The sequence below is a fragment of the Phyllostomus discolor genome, chromosome 4, assembly GCF_004126475.2.
Source record: "Phyllostomus discolor isolate MPI-MPIP mPhyDis1 chromosome 4, mPhyDis1.pri.v3, whole genome shotgun sequence".
In the NCBI taxonomy this organism is placed as follows: Eukaryota; Metazoa; Chordata; class Mammalia; order Chiroptera; family Phyllostomidae; genus Phyllostomus; species Phyllostomus discolor.
In genome coordinates this window covers 14,373,863-14,399,424 of record NC_040906.2, presented here as the reverse complement: position 1 = coordinate 14,399,424, position 25,562 = coordinate 14,373,863, and the positions used below count along the sequence as shown (strand labels likewise).

The following is a 25,562-nucleotide window of genomic DNA, read 5'->3' as shown; positions in this document are numbered from 1 at the left end:
CTAGACACCTCTGCCTAGCTCATACTAAAATTCCAGACTCCTAGAAGAAGAGCAGGTGTTCAGCACAAACTCTATCGTTAACATTAACTATCTAGGTACCACGAACCGTCGTTGGCAGCTAACTGCTGACTGGGAACATCGCAAGAGCCAAGTTCCCAAGTGCCAGCCAAGGGTCTTCCCTGTAAGCAGACCTTTCTAAGGACAGCAGTCTCAGGCCTGCTGTGTCGACTCCTTGCAGCAGTCACAGGAAAATGCAGACGTCTAGCATCTAAGGAGAAGAACTGGAATGCCTGGCCACACTAGGCCTGCATTCCCATTTAGCCATGGAGGTAGGCAGAATAACAGCCCTCTAAGGAGACCCATGTCTGAATCCCCAGAATCTGTGACTGGGTGACTTTACATCGCAAAGGCTTTGCAGATGTGATTAAGGTGAAGATCTTGAGCCCTGGCTGGTGTGGCTCAGTGGACTGAGCACCAGCCTGAGAACCGAAGGAAGTGCTGCCAGTTCCATTCCCAGTCAGGGCACATGCCTGGGTTGTGGGCCAGGTCCCCAGCTGGGGACCTGGGAGAGGCGACCATTTGATGTATCTCTCACACATTGATGTTTCTCTCCCTCTCTTTCTCCCTCCCCTCTCTAAAAATAAATTTTAAATCTTTTTTTAAAAAACATCTGGAGATGTGGAGATAATTCTGGATTTCCTGGGTGGCCTCAAGGCGATCACAAGGGTTCTTACAAGTGGAAGACGGCAGGCAGGAGGGTCACAGTCAGGGAAGGAGAGGTCAGAGCAAAGGTCAGAGTGGTGTGATGTTGGCTTTCAAGATGGAAGGGAGCCATGAGTCAGGGAATGTGGGCAGCTTCCAGGAGACGGACAAGGCGAGGAACAGGTTCTCCTCTGGAGTCTCTAGGAGGAGGCAGCCTTGCCAACACCTTGAGTTTAGCCCCGTAGGACCTTTGGACATCTGGTCTCTGAAACTGTAACTTGATAGTTTGTGTTGCTTTAAGCTGCTAAGTTTGTAGCAATTTGTTACAGCAGCATCAGGAAACTTTATGGCAACAAATGGAGCTGGGTGGTGGCTGCCTTATGATAAGCAACAAGCTGCACCAGTTCACTCAGTCCCCAGCATTCCGTGTCTCCCCGACACAGAAGGCAAGTGCCTGTTACCATGTACCATCCCATGCTCGGCCTGCTTTACACTTGTACGTTACCCTGGCCCAAGTAGCAAGGAGCTTACAGTCCCTGAGGAGGCCTTCTGGCAGGGAAAATGGAGAGGACGAAGGTGCAGGGAGAAATACCCAAGGCATGCAACTGAAATGCAGATTCTGCTTCTGATTTTGTGTGTGCACATGGGCACACACATGACTGAGTGTGTATGTCCTCAGGGTATACACAGATGCCTCTGGATTAGGGCCATAAGCACTGGGTGGGTGTGCAGGTACCATGGACCAGACTGAGAACTTTCAGACATTCACATACACGAGTCTAGAAGATAATTCCAGGCCCTTCTTCACTCTTCCCATTGAATCATCTACCTTACACAGGTGCCCAACAAGCCACACTCTCTTTGGATCTCTGTCCCTCTTCTCCTCGCCAATGGCCATCTCCATCTTCTCTCACCCCTTCCCAGAACCTCACATGTGCATCCTGGAACAGTGCAACCAGGTCCCCAAAGTTTCCAGTCCTCCGCTGACTCCACTGACTCCGTCTGGGAGAGGAGGAGCTGAGCCTTGGTGCACATCCTTCTGTGTTTTTCAGGCTGGAGCATCTGCCAGCCGTCCTCCTCCCCACAGCTCCACCTTTCTAAAGGGGTATTGTCTGCTCTCCTCCTGCACCCTGTGTGAGCATGGTTCCCCTGCTCCATTGAGATGCTCTTGCCAGCCTCTCTGGTGCCCTCCATCTTGCCAAAGCCATAGGTCCCATCGCTATCTTTACATTTCTCTGCCTCTCAGCTGTGTTTGACACAGCTGATCCTGCCTTCCTCTTTGAAGCACCTCCTTCTTGGCTTCAATGACACCACCCCTCCTGGTTTTTGTCCTGGCTACTCCTTCTGGGTGGTCTTTGATGGCTCATTTCTAAAGGGACTTCCCGTTGCTCAGTCCCAAGCTCTCTCTTTCCTTTGCTTTTGTCCCTGAAAAAAAGCCACTGTGGAAAGAGGGTGATGAGTATATGGGGTTTTATGATATTATGTCTAATTTAAGTGTATTTTAACATGTCCTTAATAAAAATTTATAGCATTTCTAGGGGTATCCGAAAGGAAAATACTGAGAGTATTTACAGTCCCAAACCATAGTGAAAGAACGGAATAAAAAGGAGGAACTATCACCCATACGCCCATGACTCTCACATTTGTGTCTCCATTCTGGACCTTTTCTCTGCACTTCAGGCTCTTGTGGCTCTTTTGCCTCCTTGGCATCACCCCTTGAAAGCGCCGTCTCAACGTAGAGCCCTCAATCCCCTGGCCCCGCCCCCTGCCGGGCCTGCTCTGGTCCTAGGCTGAGGAGTCTGCATGAGCCATGTCCCCTCCCACCCATGTGCTCAGGTTAAAAACCCAGGATCATCGGGCATTCCTCTCCTTCCCTCTCTCCCTCTCCTCTTTTAGTAGTCAGAATTTCTTCTCCGGCTGCAAATAATGGGAAGCCTAACTAACTAACAGCAGCCGAAACAATGAGGATATTTATTACCCCACAAGAAATCCGAGCGCGGGGCGGTCCCAGGGGTGACTCAGTAATGTCATCGATAACTCCGGTGTCTCCAGCGTTTCGCGCTGGCATCCTCAGAGAGCTGGTGGCGTCTCCCCTCGGGGTCACAAGACGCCTGAGGCAGCTCCAAGCACCACGTCTTCATCTGAGGCTGTCCTGAGGCAGGAAAGGGGGGTTTCCTCCCACACCACTTTTTATCAGGGGAAAAAACCCTTCCTTAAAGCACTCTGGCAGACCTCCCCTTAATATCTATCGTACTGGCCTCATGCCCAAACCAGTCTCTGGAAGGAGGGAAGAGAATGATCACGAGTGGTTTAAACTGCTCTGTACTCACCTCTAGGTCTGGGGAAAGGCCGTCTTCCCTGAGCAAGTGGAAAGGTAAGCAACTGAATGAAATCAGGACCCTGCCGGCAGAGTAGTGGAGGCAGGGGGCAGGTGAGACTGTCGGGGGGTCTGCCACACACACTAGCACATCGTAGTACTTCGAACCCAGCTATTACTGCTTCCCACCATCCCCACTCCAGTCCAGGCCCCTCTCCCCTCATGACCGGATGCCTGCAGCAGCAGCCTCTTAGCCAGTGTCCTGCGTCTACTCCCGGAGCCCTATGGCGCCGTCTCCACCCAGCAGCGGCGGTAACCTCTCCCGCACACAACACAGGCAACGGTGCTTGCTGAAGCCCTCCCATCACACTGGCAATAAAAGCTATTCTCCTTCCAAGTTCCCCTTTACCTCTCTAACCTCATCTCGTATAGCTGTCTCCTTTCCTCTCTGGGTTCCCTTGAACACGCGCGGCTCGCTCCTACCCATGAACCTTTGCACTCACTACTTTCTCTGCTGGAGCACTCTTACCCAGATCCTGCCAAGGGTGGCTCCCTGTCGTGTCTCCGTCTCAGCTCAAATGTCACCTTCCTAGAGAGCCTCTCAGCAGCAGCCCCCACCTCCCATCTCGTCCTGGGCCATTACCCGGTTTTGTTCTCTTCACGTGCTTATTGCTCTCTGCAATGGTCTTCTTTATTTGGTATGTGTCTCCCCGTGAAAATGTCAGTTCCTTAAGAGCACAGACTCGTTGTCCACCAAGGTATTCCTGGCATCTGAAACAGTGTTCAGCACATACCAGACACAGTAAATATTTGTTGAAGGAATTAAGAGCATTGGCTGCCTCCTATTTTATTACTGAGATACATTACTATGCTTTAAAAATCTGTCTCACTATGCTGTGTTACATAAGGGCCCTCCCCCCCACCTGCCTTTAGTATAATTTTCTTCCCAGAGTTGGTAATACCTTGGTTGACTCTGAGCCCATCTGGGAGACCAGTTGGGGGGAGTTGAAGGGCTAGACGAGAGAGTGTTAGGCCCGGCGGACCTTCCAGGCCCCCAATTCCCCCATCCTGGACCATAATCCCTCGGGACAATAATTCCTCGGGTCTGTGGTTTCATGGATCGACCCTATGGCAGGCTGGGCTTCCTTTCCTCTGAAGTGCTGGCTGGCTGTGTCTTCTCTCTGGGGATCTTGGCCTCTTAGTTCCAGGGAGGAAAGAGAAGACTTCAGTCTACAACCCAAACCAGAGTTGGCCATCTCGATATTCTGGGTCACTCCCTAGTGTACTCTGAAAGCCCCTCCCTCAAAGTGGCCCCCGTGATTTGCCACAGCAACTGAAATTTCACAGTAGCAACTATTGATTGGCCAGAAATTCATTTTTTTTCCCCACATGATGGCTCTAGTAGAGCTTAAGAGTCTTTAACTTTATTTGAAACAGTTTTGTTAGATTGTATTGTGAGAGCTGTCATATCAGCGTACATTTAAAAAAACATCAAAACTGGTGAATTTTTGTATAGCCATTTTAATATTGAAGATGGAAGGAAATGCACAACATTTTCAGCATACTATGCTTTATTATTTCAACAAAGGTAAAAACACAACTGAAGTGCAGCAACAAAAATAAAGATTTGTGCAGCATATGGACTGCAACTGAGTGAATGTGTCAAAAAGTGGTTTTTGGCCCTGGCTGGTGTGGCTCAGGGATTGAGTGCCCACCTGCCAACCAAAGGGTCACCCAGTTCCATTCGCAATCTAGGGCTAGTACCTGGGTTGCAGGCCAGGTCCCCAGTTAGGGGGCGCATAAGAGGCAACCACACATCCATGTTTCTCTCCCTTTCTTTCTCCCTCCCTTCCCCTCTCTAAAAATAAATTAAAAAAAAATTTTAAGTGGTTTGCAAAGTTTCGTGCTGGAGATTTCTCACTGGACGATGCTCCATGGTCAGGTAGACCAGTTGAAGTTGATAGCGATCAAATTGAGACATCAGTTGAGAACAAGCAACATTATACCACCTGAGAGATAGCCAACATACTCAAAATATCCAGATCAATAAGGTTACTGGTGAAATTAAAAAAAATGTATCTTTTATTTTATGGAACAAACTAAATGGAGTTTTTGACCAACCCAACACTGCCTGCGTAAGGTTGCTAGATAAAATTCCGTCATTTGCTAAATCTGGCATTCCTATTCCAGGTCATGGTTGCTATTTGGAAAAGCCACAGGAAAGATTTAGTGTAGTTTCCAGGCAGCATTAGGGTTCATCTGAGGTCATGAATTTGAAGTCAAATCCATCAACGTGGTTCTGGGGTTTTCCACCGTTTCACTGGATCCGTGCAGGCAAGGAGCTGGGGAAGACAAGGATTTAACCAGGGTTGTAGTTTAATCAGGCGAGGCTGCCGAAGCTAGAGGGAGGCAAGGGAGTCGGGGGTCATGCGAGAGACTGGTCACCACTGATCGTGCAGTTTAAAACGGGGAGGAAGGACAGGACGACACGAGAAAGGGACGAGGGACGATGACGACAGCTCTGCCACGAGGAAGGAGGAGAAGCACGAAGCCGGAGTCCCAGGTGACTCTTAATTCCACCACTAATTAACTCCCATGTGACCTTGGGCAAAGCAGAAGAGCCTTCCATTTCCTTTTCCTCGCCTCGGGAATCCAGGCCCTGCCTTGCTTACCTCACAAAGTTGTTGAGGGACTCGAAGGCGATAAGGGGCGAAGACGCCTTAACAACTACAACACGCACAACAGACGTGAGAGATTAACATTTGGATTTCAGGATTTTTGCCTAACGCCCTAGGGCGAATTCCTCTCTGTGGAGAAATCAGGCCAGGCTAGACCAGCAGCAACTTGCACGGAAACAGGGAGAGACACCGACAAACAGCCTTGAGGCCTGCTCCTCAGCCTGCTTCCCCCGTGGAGAACAGCAGCAATTCCGGTCAAAGCACTCAAGTAACTCTGTTGTTCAATCCTTGTAATACTACCTCTCCCTGTTATACAGATGAGGAAAGGAGGCAAACAATTTGAATGCTAGAGATGGAGCTAACGCTGAGCTCTAGTATGGTATGTTCTCACCACACTAGAAGGCTCCGGGGTTGACCTCTGGCCCCAGGACTCCTTATTTCCAGTTCGCCGCTGCACACTCTTCCTAACCCCACCCACAGCCACCTCGCTCCCCTGTTTGGGCCCAGGCCCAGGGCTTGCCTGCTGCTTGGTAACCAAGTCAACAGACCTGCCCTCCTGGGGATGTTTCTAACAACATCCCCGCCCTGAGAGCAGACCAGAAAGTGCAAGGAGGAAGCCACAGGCTGTGGGCCTCTCACAGACCCTAGACCCTTCCCTGTTTTCCATCCAGCAGCAGACGGACAGCTCCAGCCAGGTCCCAACCAAACACCATGGTGAGCAGAGGTGGGGGGCTAACCATGCAAACGAGGGGCCCAGTGGGCTCAGGTGGGTGGTATCAGGGACCTTTGGGAGTCCAGATACTCACGGGGCTACAGTGTGTGGACAGATTGTGTGGGGAAGGGAGAAAGAGACTTTGTACCCCTTCCTAAAAGTGCTAGTACGTGGGGGGCATGTGCAGGGCCTGAAGGACAGGGTGGTGAAAACCAGGATGTGGGTGTGAGCCCGGGCTCAGGAGCAGGGCTGCTAAGGGGCTCTGGGTCTAGGGGTAGGGAGTGTGGGGTCAGCAGGACTGGGGCATGAACTGGAGGCACTACCTTACAAAGCCTGGGCCCCACCTCCCAGCTGTGGGGATACATCCTCACAGCCCTGCCCAACTACGGTGACATATCAGTGGGGAGAGGGAGGGGAAGGAGGAGGGAGAGGGAGGGGGAGGAGGAGGGAGACAGAGGGTGCTCCCAGGCACTGAGAGGTGGCTAGGCATAGGATGATTTGGTATCTTTAACCTGTCTCCAGACCAGGCAGGAGAGGAGAGCAGTTAAGAGCATGGTTGGGGCCAGGGCGTCCCTGCTTTAAATAGTCCTCATTTTGCTCGTGACCTATTTGCTTAACCTCTTTGAAAGTCAGTTTGCTCATCTGTAAAATGGGCTAATAAAACTACTTACCCAAGGGGGTTGTTGTGAAGATCAAATGAAATAATGTATGTGAAGCACTTAGCATAGTGCCTGGGACCTAATGAAAGCTTAATGTATGGGAACTAATTGATGTAATGACAAAGCTTGTTGCATACAGGTATGAGATTATGCTATTTTTACAGTCAAGGCAAAGGAGCTAGGGCAGCTGAGGTCAAGTAATTTGTCATCATGGACAGATGGGGCTTTGGGGCCAAGTCGGTGTGACCCCAGGGGCTTTCTTTGCCCCAGACCTGCTGTCCCACCATAAGGGCCATCAGTCCAGCATACCCGAGAGGTCAGAAACACCTTGTGTGAACCAGCAGCTGTGGGGGCAATGACAGTATCTGGCTTTGTGGACAGAGCCTGGCCAGGCTCAGAGGTGCGGCAGCCGGCCTTGGCTTTGCCAGGTGGTTGGTGAGCTGAGAAGCTGAGTCAGCTCTCTCTCCGGGACAGGGGATTTCTGAACTCCTCGAGTCTTTAAATCCCTCCCAGATTAATTCATTAACTTCTCTCACTATGACACCAGCAATTGGGGGAGGTGGAGGGGGGTTGGTAGGGGGACCCAACATCTGGTGCGCGTGTCATGAAATGAGCCAGGCAACATGCATGCGTTCTTTCGTTCAGTCCTCAGGGGGTTTCTAGGAGGGGGCTCCTATTATTGCCCCATATTATAAGGGCAGACATGGACAGGGAGTTGAAGACTCTTGTTCAAGATTGGTAGAAAAGTAAAGGGGCTGGGATACAAACGATAGATGAATTAATCCCAGCCACCTAAAAATCACAGTCAATGCCCTTATGTCATTAAAAATGTCACTGGCATGCTAAATTCATGGAGAAAGCATCCTCATTAAGAATTTATGAATTATTTTAGCCCTGCCCCTGGCTGGTGTAGCTCAGTGGTTTGAGCTCGGGTCTGTGGATCAAAGGGTCGCCAGTTTGATTCCCAGTCAGGGCACATGCCTGGGTTGTGGGCCAGGTCCCCAGTAGGGGACGCACAAGAGGCAACCACACATTGATGTTTCTCTCCCTCTCTTTCTCCCTTCCTTCCCTTCTGTCTATAAAAATAAATAACATCTCTAAAAAAATTTATGAACTATTTTAGACATGCAGAAAGGTATAAAGACTCATACAATGAACACTGCTACCCCCTCTAAGAAATAGAACCTCTTTTCAATTGCATTCACCTCTACCAAAGAGAACCATTATTGCAAATTTAGTGTTAAGATTTTCCTTCACTTTCTTTATTGTTGCAATATACACATGTTTTATACGACTATATAGTAAATATATAAATTTATCTATAAATGATGCATAGTATTTTTTTTACAAGTTAAAGATTTATATAAATGGTATCATATCCTATGATTCTTCTTAATTTGAGATACATCCATTTAGGCTTCTGAAAGCAGCTTTTGAGAGTTCACATTTCCCCGCATCCTTCACATTGCTAAGCCTTAACATTTGGGGAAATTTGATGGACGTGTTCATTTTGTTTTTAAGGTCTGTGGTCATTTCTTCTCAAGCAGAGAGGCACTCGGGTAGCACCCAGAAAAGTATTCCAGGAGATGTACTCTGGTACCCCACTTACCGTACTGTCATACATGTGTTAATGTATGAAACTCCCCCTTCCCCCGACAGTGAGCTTCTCGGACTGCGTGTTAGTTGTCATGTGTTCCCAGTATGGTGTCAGACATGTTCAGAACATACTAGAGGCTCAATAAGTCTTTGATGGAGCAGGAGGGTCAGACCTTCTTGATTCTCGTGGGTCTCCCCAGGAGGGACACCGACCTTTCTCTTTCCTTAGAACAGCAGGCTCATCCCAGTCCTGCTTCAGGGGCCAAGAGTTCTTTGGTCACCAGCCTTGAACCGTGTGGGGAAGACCTTTCTCCCCAGCCCCACCGCGCTCCGGAACCACGCACAGCCGGGAGAGGAAAGAGCAGCACGTGCACATCCGTTCCAGGCCCACTTTTCCCTGCCTTGCTGGCATTTCTGGCGGCCACACGAATCCAGGGCTCTTTCTGCTTTTACAAACCCTTCCTTATCTTTTTAAAAAGATTTTATTTATTTTTGGAGAGAGGGGAAGGGAGGGAGAAAGAGAGGGAGAGAAACATGGATGTGTGACAAACATCGATTGGTGGCCTCTCACTTGCCCCAACTGGGGAGCCTGGTGGGCAACCCAGTCACAGTGCCCTGACCTGGAATCGAACTGGCGACCTTTCGATAACACCCAATCCAACTGAGCCACTTCAGCCAGGGCCTATTCCTTGTCTTTGACCCCTGAAACTTCACTTGGATCTTGCTTCCCACACCAGTGGCCCCTGATTTCTTTCCGAACAGGAGTGGGTCGACTTTTGTGTTCTACCAGACTCATCTGATCCCTTCAACATTCTTCAGGATGCTTCGTCACTGAGCCAGACTCTATCATCTGAGAACTGCCCACATTGTCTGCTTCCCCTGAGGGTTTTGGCCCAGCGCTCCCCACCCCCACCCCCAGCCAGTGCCTGTTGGTGCTCACTGCCAACCAGTAAATGCTTAGCCACGGGAGGTGGGGCAAGGAGAGCAGAGTCCAGGAACCTACGCCCTCGGCCAGAGAACTGCTCAAGGAAGGAAGGAAGGCAGAAACTGTGTCCAGGCATGGTGCCCTTCTCTCTGCTGAGGGTGTTTTCTGCCCTTTGTCCTTTCAGCGTGAGTGCATCTCAATCCACGTGGGGCAGGCCGGCGTGCAGATGGGCAATGCCTGCTGGGAGCTCTACTGCTTGGAACATGGGATCCAACCAGATGGGCAGATGCCCAGCCACAAGACCATCGGGGGAGGGGTTGACTCCTTCACCACCTTCTTCTGTGAAACCGGGGCTGGAAAGCACGTGCCCCGGGCGGTGTCTGTGGATCTGAAGCCCACTGTGATTGGCAGAAGACCATCCGTCTCTGATGTAGCCCTGTCCCAGGCACCACAGTAAGTCCTTCCCTGTAGCTGAGAGCACTGGAGTCTGAGGTTCCCAATTGCTGCAGCCAGTTAGAACTCCAGATCTGAAGAACCCCTGTCGCTCTGCTCCAGCGTCTCAATGTCACCCCACATCCCTTTCCTTTTCATTGGAGAACGCTTAAAGTCAAGGGCAATAGCAGCAGCCTGAATGGGGCTCCTCCAGGGTAGGACTCAGGGCCTTAAAGACCCCACTTCTACTGGGTACCCTGGGGCTCGGGGAGCCGGGCTGCAAGAGGAGGGGGCCTAAAACTGTCTTAATTGCAGATGAAGTTCGGACGAGCACATACCGCCAGCTCTTCCATCCAGAGCAGCTCATCACAGGCAAGGAAGGTGCTGCCAGTAACTGTGCCCTTGGCCACTACACTGTTGGAGAGGAGCTCATTGACCTGGTGCTGGACCGGATTCAGAAGCTGGTGTGAGAAGGGCTGAAGGCTGCGGACTCCTGTTGTGTGGCCCGGAGACCAAAGAGAGGAAGGGCAGCTTCAGCCCTTAGGAGAGCATCCTGGGAAAGTCTCACACACGCAGGATCCGGGCCCTGCACTCTGATCGGGGGAGGCGGAGTATGGGGTGAAGTCTGGAGCCGGGTGTCTTCTTTGTCTTCTACAGCAACAGGCCCAGTGCTGGGCAGTGTGGCCACCAGGATGGACCTGTCCATGGGTTGCCTGGCCAAGCAGTGAGGATCCATAAGCATTCCCAGAATATCACCTTGTATTATAAGGGTGTGGGCAGAGGCCCTGTGAAAAATGGGGGTGCAAATAATGCTGGCCCAAGGCTCTGTGATAGACTTTGTTCTAACCTCCTGGACTTTTGATTTCAGCAGAGAAAGCCCTCCAGAAACATCTGAAATTAATCAGGGAGACACAGGTATGGGTGGAGCTGGCAAATTCTGATGACAAAAATGACTACTATGTTACTAGATTCAAGAGAGCTGTCTGTTAGGGACCTCAGGAGGTTTTAGAGAGGAGGAGGAATGAGGAAGAGAAAGTGGGCTGACTTTATGAGGATCTGTTCTGTGCTCCTGGAAAAGTCTTCCAAGGATTCCCCTTTTGGGGAATTTGAAACAGCACAAGCTGGTTCTTTCCCGTTTGTCAGCTGTGCTTCACAGCTTGCATTCTCTTCACCTTCGCCTGCTAGGCTGACCAGTGCACGGGACTCCAAGGGTTCCTCATTTTCCACAGCTTTGGGGGGTGGGGGGGCACCAGCTCCGGCTTCACCTCGCTCCTCATGGAGCGGCTCTCTGTCGACTATGGCAAGAAATCCAAGCTGGAGTTCTCCATCTACCCAGCCCCCCAGGTGTCCACGGCCGTGGTGGAGCCCTACAACTCCATCCTGACCACCCACACCACCCTGGAGCACTCAGACTGCGCCTTCATGGTGGACAACGAAGCCATCTATGACATCTGCCGCCGCAACCTGGACATCGAGCGCCCCACCTACACCAACCTGAACCGCCTCATCAGCCAGATCGTCTCGTCCATCACGGCTTCCCTGCGCTTCGACGGGGCCCTCAACGTGGACCTGACAGAGTTCCAGACCAACCTGGTGCCCTACCCGCGCATCCACTTCCCCCTGGCCACCTACGCGCCGGTCATCTCTGCAGAGAAGGCGTACCACGAGCAGCTGTCGGTGGCCGAGATCACCAACGCGTGCTTCGAGCCTGCCAACCAGATGGTGAAGTGTGACCCCCGGCACGGCAAGTACATGGCCTGCTGCCTGCTGTACCGCGGGGACGTGGTGCCCAAGGACGTCAACGCCGCCATCGCCGCCATCAAGACCAAGCGCAGCATTCAGTTCGTGGACTGGTGCCCCACGGGCTTCAAGGTCGGCATCAACTACCAGCCGCCCACGGTGGTGCCCGGAGGTGACCTGGCCAAGGTGCAGCGTGCCGTGTGCATGCTGAGCAACACGACCGCCATTGCCGAGGCCTGGGCCCGTCTGGATCACAAGTTCGACCTGATGTACGCCAAGAGGGCGTTTGTGCACTGGTATGTGGGGGAGGGCATGGAGGAGGGTGAGTTCTCTGAGGCCCGGGAGGACATCGCCACCCTGGAGAAGGATTATGAAGAGGTGGGCATGGATAGTATGGAGGGGGAGGGAAAAGAGGAGGAGGGGGACGACTACTAAGGGAATCCTTCATGTTTACCTAAATAAAGTGCTGTGACCTTACTGTCTCACAAATGTCTTCTTCTCTTGGGAAAAACTATGGGAGCGGGGGTGGTGGAAGCTTCTTCTTAATGAGAGTTAGGAAGGCTGGTGTCTTAACCTGGGCTCCCCAGAAAGTAGATCTGATTTCAGACTTTACAGTAACCAAGGGTGCAATTCCAGGAAGCAGAATGGGGGCAGAGGGGAGCAAAGCAGGGAAAGAGGGAGAATTCACCCTAGAGTAGATGCAGCTGAATAAATGGCATCTAAGAACTATTCCTTGGGTGAGGGTGTAGGAGTGGTGGTGAGGGAGGGGGAGTTTATGCACTGACTCTATCCTTCCATTGGTTAAAACTTCAGTCCATTAAGCGTGATCCCGCCTGCACTTCCAGGTTATACACACACACACACACACACACACGCAAGCTGCAAGGTCAACAGAGAATCCCCAGGACGGGAAGTAAGGTGCTGTTAAATTGCACGTGGGTGAAGTTGGTCCAAGCCTCACATTATTGCAGCCAGAGCCTGGTGAGGCCCGGAGGATGTGAAATGGTGCCTTAGAGGAGTCTGATGTAGCTGACACAGCCTGACATAGCTGGTGTCCATTCACCCTGTAGACTGGGGTTCCATCTTCTTCAGGAAGGCAGTTTGGGTTTAGGGACACCCGAAGCTGGCATTGAAGCAGAACAGTGGCGCAGTGATACCAACAATGAGAGAATGGTTGGGGAGGGGCTGGGCGTACCCTCCTGGAAACTCCATCAACACCCAAGAAGACAATCGACCTCCTGACCTAGAGAGAGGGAGAGGAATACTCTGGCTCCTTCCTCCCTCCCGCCCTCAATCTCCAGGCAGTGACTCCCATTGGCTGAATCAAAACGGAAGCCAGTTGGCAAAGGTGCCCAGGAAAAAGAGGGTGCAGCCTGGGAGATATGGAGCAGGGCAGAGAAGGCGGGTGAATGGATTTCAGAGAAAACAGGCGAGTAAAATACATACCCACACCCTGGTCTAGTCCTGGAGATGGAGTGACTCCTGCCCTTCCCCAGGGACCCATGATCTGTCCCTGTCGCTCTTGTCCCAATAATTACTTTGTCGTAAGTAGTGGATGGAGTGGAAACCACAGGGCATGGGGGCGGGGGAGGGTTAGAGAAGAAAATGGGTGTGCCCAGTGTAGCACTTTCTTCTTTCTCGTCTGGAAGCCTTTGTCCAGGCGGAGCAGTGTTCTCAACTCTCTAGTGGGAGGGTTTCAGCTCCCAAGAGAAGTTCTGTCCCGGGAAGAAAGAGACCCGTAGTTGTGTGTATATGAGTGTCTGGTGCTGGGGGCGGAGAGTAATTTAATTCAGAGGGAGTATTTAGAAGCCTATTTTGGCTGAATAGCTCAGCTATATTCTCAAATCTGTTTATTTTTCCACTAAAAGGACCGACTTCCAAATCTTGACTCATGTCAAACTTGGGAAGGGAAGAGTTTTGGGGGGAGCACTTTAAACCTCAAGAGATCCCTGTCGTTTATTGAGCATCAACGATGTACCAGGCCCAGTATCCATATTATCTTCTTTAATCCCGAGGTAAATGCAGTTACACCCACAGGACTGGAAGCTTCAGGGGAACAAGGCCTGTTCTACTCTCAGAACCAGAATGTCGTCCAACATATATCAGTTAACTGGACATCTGTGGAGCAGACTTGTTAAATGAATGCCTATTTTATAGATGTGGAGACTCCGGCTCAAAGAAGTCACGTGACCTGCCCAAGGTTTCTCAGCTAGTAGAGGGAGGCATAAGGATTCCAACCCAGGCCAGCCTGGGCCAAAGCTTTTGCTCCCCTCTCCTTCTTCAGATGCCCTCCCCTCTGCTCCTGCCCACAGCAGCCCTAGGCACCCTCCAGACACCGCCCCTCCTGGGCCTGTGAGGTCCCCAGTTCCCAGACAGTGACTCAGGTGCCTAGAAGGCAGGGAGGGGGGTGATACTCCCTTTGACACTACCCTGCCCAGGCTCTGTGGTGGAGGGCGTGTGTTGGGGGGTGTAGGCACCCAGTTTCTGGGCTGAACAAGGGCAGGGACAGAGGTGTCTTTGGAGCTATCAGTGCCCTCTGAAAAGCCTTCTCCCTAACCCCCAACATCTCATAGGAAGTGAGGTGAGGGCTTGGGAGAGACCAGCAGGAGGACCAAGATGGGAGGTGAGCCTTCACCTGCCGGGATGGTGGGCATCCAGAGACATGGTCAGGCTCCCCTCCTGTCGGCTGTACCAGCCCACCCACCCTGGGCAGCTGTACGGCCATCTCCACTCAGGCCCCGAAAGGCCCCTCCGCTAGAAACCCTGCTGGCAGGCGCTGGCAGGCTGTGGCAGGCCAAGGTTGGACTGGGTGTGGGTGTGGGGTGGTGGCAACTCTGGCCTCTACAGGGCAGCTGGGAGTGCCACCACCCAGCCTGGCTCCTGGGGACTCCCTCTGTGCAGGGGAATGATTTCATCCCTGATGCTTCTAAAGGCAGGCTACAATTATCTCTCCTGCAGGCCGACACGGGAGATGGGTTCCCAGCCTTGAATCCCACCAAGCACCTTTATTCCTGGGCCTCTGATGTGTCAGGGACGGGCCGGCCTCCAAAGCTGCATTCTCACCATTCCCCCTTCTGCAGCGCCACCTCCCCCTGCTCGACTCAGTGCTGCCATTCCTTCCAGCTGAGGTCACGGTCACCCAGAACCCCTCCAGCCCTGGGGAGCTCTGCCTCCTCTAGATTCTCTCGGCCCCTCCTGTGCCTCTGTCACTCCTTCGGTACTTGGCATGGACCGAATGCCTTGAATGGCAGCACTTGGCTCCTTGCCAGCACTCTTTTCCCAATGAGATTCTTTAAAAATTCTGTATTTGTACAGTTATCAGTACACGCTTCAGAATTCAGAAAGTACCAAATAGATCTAAAAACAGCAGAAATAGGTTTATACAGTGAAAATGTTTCCTTTACTGGCTCTCCTCTCGGCAGCCATCCCTGTTAACTTCTTTGTATTTCCTTCCAGAGGCATCTGTATATATATATTAATGTGTGTATACACATCTAGATACATTTCCTTCTCTACCTGCTTTCTTCACTTAATAAATCTAGAAGATAGTCTACATCAGAACACATAAACATACTTCATTCTTTTTGGTGGCAATATACTATTCCATTACTTATTTAATCATTGTACTATTGATGGATATTTAGGTTCCTTCCAACTTTTTACTTTTGAAAAGAATGCTGTAACTCTTGTACATACTTCCTTGCACACAGGTACAACCATAAGTCATTAAAATTGCAATTGCTGATCAAAGGCTATGCACCTTTAGTTTTGATACACCTCATATTGCCCCTTTTAGAAGTTATACCCAGTTGCACTCCCCTTACTCGTGTGTGACAATGCCCACGCCCACAGCCTTGCCCCAATGCTGCATTAAACTTTGTGATCTTTGTCAGTCATCTGGTCAGTGAAACAGTATTTTGTCACAGCTTTCCTGCATAATTCTCTTGTTATGAATGAGACTGAGCATCTTTTCAATGGTTTTAAAGTCAGTGCCTTCTCTTCTGCGAGGTGTCTTGCCTGTGCCCTTTCCCCTTTTAAAGAATGGCATTGTATGTCCTTCTCACTAGTTTGTTGGAATTCTTTGTGAACAAAGGAAATGGACCCTGTTTGTCTGATGTGTTTTATTTAATTTCCCTTGGCTGTCATTTGTCTGTGGCCCAACTGGATTTTCATCGTCTTGAGTACAGGGACTGAAACTCAAACCTCTTCGTATTCCTGTTCTTAATATAATATCACACACATGCTAGGTGCTAGACAAATGTCTGTGGAGACAGGAGAAGTAAGAAGAAAGAGATTTGGAAGGTTTGGAAGTAATCTAACCTTAACCACTCCTTCCTCTTATACCAAGATCAGCAGGACTCTTGTAAACAGCAGAAACTAACTCTGGCAAATTAAAACAAGAAGTCCTTCATGGCCCTGGCCGGGTGGCTCAGATACTTGCAGCATTTGTCCAGAACACCAAAAGGTTGCGGGTTCAGTCCGCACTCAGGGTGTGTATGGGAGGCAACTGATCAATGTTTCTCTCTCACATCAGTGTTTCTCTCTCTCTCTCTCTCTCTCTCTCTCTCCCCCCTTCTCTCTCTCTAAAAATTAATGAACATATCTTTGGTTGTGGATTAAAAAAGACAACTATTTTTAAGTATATTTTACTGATTTTGCTATTACAGTTGTCCCATGTTTTTCTCCCCTTTCTCCTCCTTTGCCCTGCACCCCCAAAAATACAACTCTTAAAAAAAAAAAGAAAACATGAAGAGACTTGGAGAGATACTGGGTAGCTCACGGAGTTCGTGCAAGGGCTCCCAACAGGCCCAGGTGCCCAGGCACCATGGAAACCTGGGCAGTCAGCACACAGTCAAGGTCAGGGCACAAGACTACCTGCCTGAAAGACCCCTGTCCCCTCTACCTCCTGAAGTGAGGCCCCCTCCCAACCAGGCACGGAGGCTGACATTTTCTCCTCCAACCACTAGAGGCCGCTGCTGGCCCCGCTGCCACCACAGAGCAGAAACGAATTCTCAACTGCCCCAGCTTCTCCGTGACTTGATCCAGATTCAAACTCCCAGTGGGAGCTCCTGACTAGCAGAGCTTATGTCTTTTGCCTGCACCCTTGGAGCCGAGAAGTCTAGGAGAGCAAGTGTCCGAGCTTTGAGGCAGGTTGTGGCGGGCCTGCCTGCCACCAAGGCCTATGCAATGGGAATTCCCCAGAGGTGGGCAGGAGGCCCAGACTGTTGTGGGCAGGCAGGACATCTGGGCAAATCACACCGCTCTTCTTTTCTCATATCTGGCGCAAGCTCTTCTCTTCGGTGAAGATTTTCTGGGCCACTAGTCTAAAACACTCTTCTGGACTCATATAACCATTACTGCTTGGGCCAATAATGATGCCAGAGAAAATCTGTACTAAAACCTACTATATACCCCACCTCATCTGACTTTTAAGCAGCCTTAGATGTTACCTGTATTGGGGGAGGAAAAGCAGTTCCCAGAGGTTTTCCCAAATCACACCGTAGTGCCAGGTTGCAAACCCAGGTCTGGCTACTTCCCAAGCCTTGGGTTTCCCCAGTGGGCTGCATGAGCGGGCTGGTATTTTACCAGGTGGGAGCTCTGGGACGGCAGGGGTTAGACCACATTCTTCTTTCCATATCCTGGCAACATCTACTATGTAGGAGATGCTCAATTAATGCTTGGTGGATTGGCCTGAATGATATCAAGCAGGAGTCAGTTCTGGAAGGTTCTCTCAATATCCCATGAGGCCTGAACTCAGGAATCACTTTCAGGTAGAAATCTACTCAGGATCACTTTGGGAAGAAAAACCTTGAAACCAGGAATTCTTCCCCCCCCCCTCCTCCTCCCTCCCTCCCTCTCATTTTCCTTTTACCCTTTAACTCCACTTCCCCAAATGTGTCAAAACTGTCGATAAGAGGTTCACATCTGTCCATTATCTAATCATCCAATGGTTATTTTTGAACCCCGCCACGGCCCTAATACTCTAGTAGAAAAAGACACAAGCTCTGCCCTGTGGAATTCACGTTTCAGTAGGAGAAGTGAATGTCCATCAGATACACAAATGCTACTTCGTAGCTCTGACGGGAGCGGCGAAGGATGCTGCAAGGCACGAAGAGAGGCAGGTCTGACCCATTCAGGTGAGTCGGGGCAGCCTCTTCTGAAGACCTGGGGCTAGAGCTGGAATTTGGAGGAGGATTAGCTCAAAGGGAAGTCTGGGAGTCCTTGGGGGCCGATTTCCCGCGGGGTGAGTAACCATCGATCATCGAGCCTGTCTCTAGAAAAGCGACAGGGACCGAGAACTAGGTGGCTTGCTGGCTGGCAAGTGCGTCACGCCCGGCTGGAGCCGGCCGGCGTCTCCCCGGTCTCAGCTGGGGATGACGTAGTCTCGGTGCAAGCCCAAAATAGCCGGCTCCGCCCCTATCTCCCGGCAACCCCTGCAGCAGCACTCCCCTCCTCCCCACCGCACCCCCCTCCCCATGCCACCGTCCCCCGGGTGACAGGCCAAGCCGGCCTCCTCGAGTCTCTAGTAGTTTCGGTGCAGCTGACGCAGGCCTGCGCGCACAGCTGGGCCGGCGGCGTCCTACGCAGCAGCCGCGAGCCCGGCAGCGGGTGCCAGACGGTTCCCGGCGGGTTGCAGGGGCGGGGCACCGCAGGAGCCCGAGGACTCCGGGAGGAGGAGGTGCGGGCAGGGTGCCCCGTCAGGCTGGGGGCCCTGGGCCTGGCTGCGGAGTTAGGGGACTGCGGTAGAGCTCCCCGGGCCCAGGCACCGAGATAGCCAGTGGCACCGGCCTGCAGGGGCCGATAAGGCTGCCCGACCGAGCCCAGTCACCCGCGGCGAAAAGAGCGGAGTTGGGCTCCGCTTCTCCCCCGTGGGAGCGCCTCCCGCCACCCTGGGGGGCTTCAGCCCCAGGGAACCGCCTCTGGGTCTTTCTGCCTGACTTATCCTTCTCTCCTACAGCCCCTCGGAAGCCAGCCTGACTGCCGACGAGTTGCCATGGCATCCTACTACGAGATCCTAGACGTGCCGCGAAGTGCGTCCGCTGATGACATAAAGAAGGCGTAAGTGCCTCCGCTGGGCACCACAAAGCCTCTCAAACCCCCAGTCCCCGCCCCCAGCACCGTGGGGCCCTTCAGAGGCAGCGCCCGAGGAACCAGGTCCCTGACATCCGTAGGGAGGAAGGAGACCCCTGGATGGGTAGGAGAAAGTCTATAGCTGCGAAGTTCTGCTGGGAGCTGCTCCGTGGGTCCTTCTCCAGTACACCCTCCTTTCCACGCCTCTCCCCACCCCTAGATGTGGGCTTTCTTAGGAGGCGGTGCAAAGGTACCCAGGCAATGTGACCAGGAGGGACCACTGCCCTCTACTGTCCATGGAACCCCACCCGTGCAACCCCAGCCCCAGCGAGCCCCAGGGAGCGTTTAGGGCTGGGGCCTTCTCACCCTCATACTATCATCTGTTAATAGAAGCAGTCCTAGCACTGGCTGCAGAAGGGAGATAGGGAACCCCCATTAAAAACACCGCAGCAGAGGCAGCCCCAGCAGCTGGGGTGAAAGGACTTTGGTTGGCTAGTGGGAAAATGGGTCATCCTGTTCTCCGGCGGAAAGTGGCTCCATTTGTCCCTCTCCCCTCCCCTGTGAACCCACTTCCTGCAGGTATCGGCGGAAGGCTCTCCAGTGGCACCCAGACAAGAACCCAGATAATAAGGAATTTGCTGAGAAGAAGTTCAAGGAGGTGGCCGAGGCATATGAAGTGCTGTCAGACAGTAAGGCCTGGGTCTGGGCGGGTGGTACCCATCACCCCCCCCCCCTTCTTGCCCTGTTGCACTCCTTCCCAAAGCTGTGCCTTTTCCAAGCTGGCATTTAAGTGCCCCCCCGCCCCCACACAGGGACTCTGGGGCTTTTCCCCCTTTTTAAATGAGCACCTATACTATGTGCAAAGCATCTTTTTATTCTCCCCCTCATTCCCTGTGCTCAGTGCCTGCTCCCTAGCATCTGCTAGTTGCAGCATGGGCCCTGAGAAAGGATAGGCTGAGGGGCAGGCAACCCACGTGTCCAGAGCCTCCTCTGCCTGCGCCAGGCATTGGTGGGTGTGGCCTCCGGGAGTCCTCACAGCCATCCCGCGAGGCAGGATGTATCAGTCCCATTTTACTGGCAGGGAAACTGAGGCTGGGAGAGGTGAGGTACCCTGCTCAGGGTCACACAGCTGGAGTATGCATCCAGGTCTTTTTTTCATTCCTTCAAAAAATATTCATTCGGATGCTTATGGGGCTGGGCCCTTGTTGGGTACCGGCGAACCATGGAGGACAAGCAGGCACTGTCCTCATCCTGATGGGCTTATCACATTCCGCTCGGGGAAGACTGACAGTAACTAAATAAATAAATTGACGAGAGTATTCCAAAGGAAAGTAGCAGGCAGATGTGACAGGGAATGACAGGCAGCGATTTTTGTGGCACTGGTCCCAGAAGGCCTCTCTGAGAAAGTGACATTTAGGCTAAGCCCTGATCAATAGTAACACAGATGTAATAAGCTAACATTTATGGGACACTTACTACACATCAGGCACTGTGTTAAGCCATGTACATGAATTATCTCATTTAATCCCCGACCATCCTAGGAGGCAGGCATTGTTATCATGTCCGTTTTACAGATGAAAAGGAGTCAGTGGGTGAAGGGCTGAGCTGCTGCTAAAACCTGTAGCCCCTGCCCCCTGTGCACCCTGCTGCCCCCAAGTGTCAGCCCCTGGGCAGTCCTCTGAGGGTCTTAGCCCAGCAGAGGAGGCCAGCATGCCAGAGGGAGGGAGAAATGATCTGGTCTCTCCTTCCAGAGCATAAGCGAGAGATCTATGACCGCTATGGCCGGGAAGGGCTGACGGGAGCAGGTAGGTGGAACTGTGGGGCCCGGGGGCAGAAGTGGGTCAGGGAGGTGAGGGGGGGTCCAGATTCTTGCAATGGATGTTCTCTCCGGGCTCCTGGCTGTGCCTTAGGTGGGGTCCCCCCGGCCCAGGGGAGTATACTGCCTAAGCCCCCTTCTCCCCCTGCCTCTCCTCCAGGAAGTGGCCCATCCCGGGCGGAAGCCGGTAGTGGTGGGCCTGGCTTCACCTTCACCTTCCGCAGCCCCGAGGAGGTCTTCCGGGAGTTCTTTGGGAGTGCAGACCCTTTTGCAGAGCTCTTTGGTGAGTGGACTCTGACTAGCTTGGCTTCCCCCTCCAGACCTGCCCTCCATCAGCTGGGAGGTCCTGGTGGTGGGGGTGGGGGAGGAAGGCTGAGAGGGAAGCAGAATCCCAAAGACTGGAGAGTTTGTGGGGGTGGATCCAGTGAGAGTGGGGACAGAACCTTACACAGGCCTGAACTCCCATGACCCCGTCATGACACTTCAGAGACTTGTCTCGTTAAACGATAACAATGATACATTGTTAGCCCTCCACAATGACAGCCAGGAAAGCAAGCCTCAAAGCCTCATGGGACAATAATAATGCCATTGCAAACAACAGCAGATACCGTTTTCTGGAATGATTAACACGAACCCTGCGAGGCAGATAATTTTATCCCCACTCGCAGATGACTGAGGCACATTTGCCTGCAGACACACGGCACTCGGGAGTGCGGGTCTCACAGCCGTGTCGGCCCGACACTGTGCCACGCTGACCCGTCGAAGGGGCTGTCTGTCCTCCCTCCCCCATTCCCTTCCCCCCTCCCCTTCCTTTGTTCGCTGTTGTGGACAAAACGCACCAGGGAAGTGTTTCATATATAATATTGAGAAGGAATTTACTTTGTAAGTCAGCCCAAGCAGAAAAGAAAAAGAAATCAGAAGTGCACCCAGTTGCTTAGCAGCTTATGTTTCTAGTCTGATAAGCAGGATTTACACATCACATTTTGGGGGGCAAATGTCTTCACCAGATGATTGTTATTCTGCTCCTGCTTGCTTATTGCAGATGACCTGGGCCCCTTCTCAGAGCTTCAGAATCGGGGTGCACGACACACAGGCCCCTTCTTCACCTTCTCTTCTTCCTTCCCTGGGCACTCTGGTAAGTGCTGTCCCCTCTCATCTTTGCAAGCTCTGAGTCCTGGGACATCTCACCTCAGCTCGTGGCTCTCCCAGGTCTTCCCTCTGGTGCACCCGGAGCCCTGCCTCCCTGCAGGGAGAGCCCACAGAGGTTCCCGGACCCTTGTGACTGCAGCCTGCCACAGACGAGCCCCCTCTAACCACCTCTCCTCCTCTGTCCCAATGCCAGAGTTCTCGTCCTCGTCTTTCTCCTTCAGTCCTGGAGCTGGTGCTTTTCGCTCTGTTTCTACATCCACCACCTTTGTCCAGGGACATCGCATCACCACACGCAGGTGAGGGCTCCTCCCGGGACCCTGCCGGGTGGAGGAGGAGCTGCACTGATGGGAAAGTCAGCCCCTTGAGGGCAGAGCCCCGTTGGTCCTGGTCACCGCAGCGTCCCAGAGCTGCATCCCAAAGCTGCATCCCAGAGCTGCATCCCAAAGCTGCATCCCAGAGCTGCATCCCAGAGCCGGCAGGCACACCCACGGCGCTCGGGCATGCCCACGGAGTGACCTGCGCTGTCTCCCACAGAATCATGGAGAACGGGCAGGAACGGGTAGAAGTGGAGGAGGACGGGCAGCTGAAGTCGATCACAATCAATGGTGAGGAGCGGCTCTGCCACTCAGTCCCTGGCAGGAAGCCCCAGCCCCAGGCCCCAAAGCCCCCTTCCCAACCTGCTGCAGTCTGAACTCCCCTGGGGTGTGGCAGGAATGGCCACCAGGCCGGACTGGCAGGGTCTCTGCCCGGATGGCCATCACATGGAAGGGAGCCAGGACGGCGGACTGAGGAGCCTCAGGGGGCCAGCCAGTCACTGTCGTCCTCATCGGGGTGTGCACCTGCAGAACTCTACTATTTGGGAAGCACTCGCACACATTCCATGACCCCGTATTCCTCACCCAGCCAGGGGAAAGCAGGGCGGTTGGCGTTTGCCCTAGTTTTCATTGGAGGCGGCTGCGCCTGAGCACAGTTACATGGCCGCGGTCCCAAGCACCCCCAGGCTGGAGGCTGTGTCCTACTTAGCGAGGGGGAAATCCAGGAATGAAACTCAGGATTCCTGGAGCTGAACTCTTGCCCCTACACCCGACCGTCCAGGTGTTCGCCGTGGCTGCCCTTTCATGCCACTCACCCTGGGGGCACTATGCTCTCTTAGTTATCCATGGGAACATTTTGACAAGGTGGACATTCTCACCATTCCCGTTTTATCAATGAGGAAAGGGCAGCTCGGGGAGGCTGAGTAACCTGCCCGAGGAGGTAGCTTATGTACCCATGGCAGCTGAACACCTGTGCATGGTCATAACTGCTGTGCTAGGTGTTAAAACAGATGCGTGGCAGATCCCAACGAGGGGCTGGATGCAGTCAGAGTTGTCACTGCATGTGGCAGCCTGGCAGGACCCCCCTGGCCTGGGCCAGAGGGTCTCAGGGCGGCCATGACTCCGGCAGGTGTTCCGGACGACCTGGCCCTGGGCTTGGAGCTGAGCCGGCGTGAGCAGCAACAGTCCGTCACCTCCAGACCTGGAGGCACGCAGGTGCAGCAGACCCCGGCCCCCCGCCCTGACCACGACCTCTCCGAGGAGGACGAGGACCTGCAGCTGGCCATGGCCTACAGCCTGTCCGAGATGGAGGCGGCTGGGAAGAAACCGGCAGGTGGGCGGGAGGCACAGCGAAGACGGCTCGGGCACCTCAAGGCTCAGTACCAAGATCGGGGCATGGGGGGGACTCACGAGAGCGCCAGGGGTAATGCAGCCAAAGCCGGCACACCCCCGGAGGAGAAGGCCTCCCGGTGCCTCATCCTCTGATCCCCAGGCTCAGCCCGCCCCGATTCAGGACCCTCTCTGATAGAACAGAGAGGGGCATGGCCCCTCCAACTCTGTGCTCCCTCTACAGGTCCCCCCACGCCACGCTCCCGTGTGGACTCAGGCTTTGCTCCACTGAGCTGAGAGGTCCCTGGTGAAGCCCAGGGTGGGGGCCTCTGGGCTGTGGGAGGGCCTGCGGAGCCAGGATGCACTTCTTATTTGATGGTGGGGGGCATCCAAGGGGCATTAGTGGTTTGGGGCAGGCCTTTTGTGCCCAGGTCGTCTGCCACCTGTGTTGCTGATGATGTCAAGGAAGGAGGACTTGGCCTGGGGTTCTCTGAGCGCAAGCCGGCGGCAACGCCGGGGAGTCTGCGGCTCTCCGTGTCCGGCTGCGGACCCCCCACTCTGGTCTCTGCGCAGCGTTGAGCTCTGACTGTCTCTGTTGCTTCCCTTCTGGTGCTGCTTCTCCTTCCTCACACTCTCCTCTCTGCAATTCCCCGTGGGCCGCATCGCTTGCTTTCACTGCCGTCTGGCTAGGACTCCCTTCTTCCTTCCTTCCCCAAGGAGGCCTCAGTGTGACGAGGAAGATGCTGTGGCCGGTAGGGCCATAAGGTCTTCCGGGGAGGCTAGCTGGGTGGGGCGGGAGCCTCCCGGCCATCCAGATTCGGAACCGGAGCCCACTCCTCCTCCCTTCCTCTTGCTGCCTCAGCCTGCCCCAGGCCTCGGGACTAGGCAGAGGTGAGGCCGGCTAACCCTGGAGCAGTGGGATAGGGCCAGGGTGCCCCAGGAGGGAGGCCTAGGAGGGGACCGTGCCCTGTCCCACTTCACCATGCATCAGGGTTCAGGGAGAGGCCACAGGGCTAGCCCAGGTCTGCATGCTCAGCGGCGCCACCCTCCACGGCTTGCTGCTGACCCTCTCTCCTGTCACCCACCCCCGCTCTCTCCCCAGATGTGTTCTGAGCTGGATGTCCGGGATCCAGAGTCGATGCACAGTTCCAACAGGACAGCGCCCTCCCCTGTGCGCTGGGAGGGGACCCTCCATTCCTCTCCCTCACCTGTGCTAAGCATAGAGCTGGGCCTGGATGGTGGGTGGGAGCCGGGTGGGAGGCGGCAGTAGTCTTAGCCTATAAACTCTTCACTGGGTGTTTGGTGCTGTCTCTTGGGGACTACTAGTCCCAGAATGCAACACACCCTGCCTCATTTCTGATAGATCGGGCTTTGTGGGAAGCGGTGTGTGGTTATGGAGCTGTGCATCTTGGGTCATGTAGTTCCAGCCCAGGTCAGCCTGTCACTCACTGGGAGATGGGAAGATCTTACTTATCCTTTGAGTCGTCCCTGGTAGGGGTGATGAGAATGTGGATGAAGGGGCAATGGTCCGAGCCTCCATTTCCCTGACACCTGTTGCTAGCGCCGAGGTTAGAGAGGTCGCGTGTACAGATGAAGGCCCCGCGGCATCTGGGAGCAGCTCTTCTCCTGTGGGCAGTGCTGGGCTCTGAGGAACAAGCTGGGATGGGATCACCAAAAGGCTGATGGGTGCGGACCGGCGGACAGCTTGCGGGGCAGGGCCCTCTGGGACGTGTGTGCGTGTCTGTGTCCGGGACTGGCATGCAATGGGCACTCCAGGCATGTTGCTGCTTGTGTGGCTTCTCTGGCCGCTGCCCCTGCAGCCCGTTCTCTCTCCAGCACCACAGCCAAGCCGCCTCTCCTCCTCCCTGCCCGGGGAGCCCAGGGGCTGGGGAGGGGAGGGCAGCGCCAGGGCATTGCCAGACCCCGTGACACGACGTCTCGGAGACCCATCGAAACCAGCAGGGCTGAGCGCACACCAGAGGGAAACACTGGAAGCCAATAAAGCTGAGTTTCGAGAGCTCGGCGGGACCCTCTGTGCTGTGTTCTTCCTTCCAGGGTGGCCTGGGGACCTACGGGACCGGTGTCCGACACACCTTCCTTTCTTGCCCAAACATCTAGAGAT

The 25,562-nt window shown here is 53.6% G+C and overlaps 2 protein-coding genes across 6 annotated transcripts; both read left to right on the top strand.

The window, feature by feature from the left end:
• Nucleotides 1-6,269: 6,269 nt before the first annotated feature.
• LOC114494211 (tubulin alpha-1D chain-like) lies at nt 6,270-12,238 on the top strand. 2 transcript variants are annotated; one of them, XM_036022816.1, is made up of 4 exons: nt 6,270-6,411; nt 9,774-9,996; nt 10,337-10,485; nt 11,207-12,238. In XM_036022816.1, exons 1-4 carry the CDS (start codon nt 6,409-6,411, stop codon nt 12,194-12,196), a joined length of 1,365 nt encoding a protein of 454 aa, XP_035878709.1. In that variant the 5' UTR covers nt 6,270-6,408; the 3' UTR covers nt 12,197-12,238. The 2 variants fall into 2 exon arrangements, with proteins under 2 accessions (XP_035878709.1, XP_028364939.2); XM_028509138.2 differs by lacking the exon at nt 6,270-6,411 and adding an exon at nt 8,688-8,726.
• A 5,955-nt stretch (nt 12,239-18,193) lies between these two features.
• DNAJB2 (DnaJ heat shock protein family (Hsp40) member B2) lies at nt 18,194-25,463 on the top strand. Of its 4 annotated transcripts, none has more exons than XR_003684398.2 (10): nt 18,194-18,440; nt 18,720-18,820; nt 19,412-19,521; nt 20,584-20,637; nt 20,809-20,931; nt 21,691-21,783; nt 21,991-22,093; nt 22,332-22,402; nt 23,241-24,331; nt 24,543-25,463. XR_003684398.2 is itself a non-coding variant. In XM_028509880.2 (10 exons), the coding sequence occupies exons 2-10, from the start codon at nt 18,756-18,758 to the stop codon at nt 24,551-24,553; spliced, it is 834 nt and encodes a 277-aa protein (XP_028365681.1). In that variant the 5' UTR covers nt 18,229-18,440; nt 18,720-18,755; the 3' UTR covers nt 24,554-25,463. The 4 variants fall into 4 exon arrangements, 3 of the variants coding, with proteins under 3 accessions (XP_035878708.1, XP_028365680.1, XP_028365681.1); XM_028509880.2 differs by having other exon boundaries at nt 18,229-18,440; nt 23,241-23,444; XM_028509879.2 differs by having other exon boundaries at nt 18,227-18,440; nt 23,241-25,463.
• The last annotated feature ends 99 nt before the right edge of the window (nt 25,464-25,562 follow it).

Excerpts from the sequence above, each read along its gene's own strand:
- LOC114494211 (XM_028509138.2), top strand. The coding sequence starts at position 8,703 with ATGAAACTCCCCCTTCCCCCGACA. Across the intron at positions 9,997-10,336 it reads TCTGAAGCCCACTGTGATTG|ATGAAGTTCGGACGAGCACA; the intron begins GCAGAAGACCAT and ends TCTTAATTGCAG. Across the intron at positions 10,486-11,206 it reads TGGACCGGATTCAGAAGCTG|GCTGACCAGTGCACGGGACT; the intron begins GTGTGAGAAGGG and ends TTCGCCTGCTAG.
- DNAJB2 (XM_028509879.2), top strand. The coding sequence starts at position 18,756 with ATGGCATCCTACTACGAGATCCTAGACGTGCCGCGAAGTGCGTCCGCT. Across the intron at positions 18,821-19,411 it reads GCTGATGACATAAAGAAGGC|GTATCGGCGGAAGGCTCTCC; the intron begins GTAAGTGCCTCC and ends CACTTCCTGCAG. Across the intron at positions 21,784-21,990 it reads TTCCTTCCCTGGGCACTCTG|AGTTCTCGTCCTCGTCTTTC; the intron begins GTAAGTGCTGTC and ends TCCCAATGCCAG.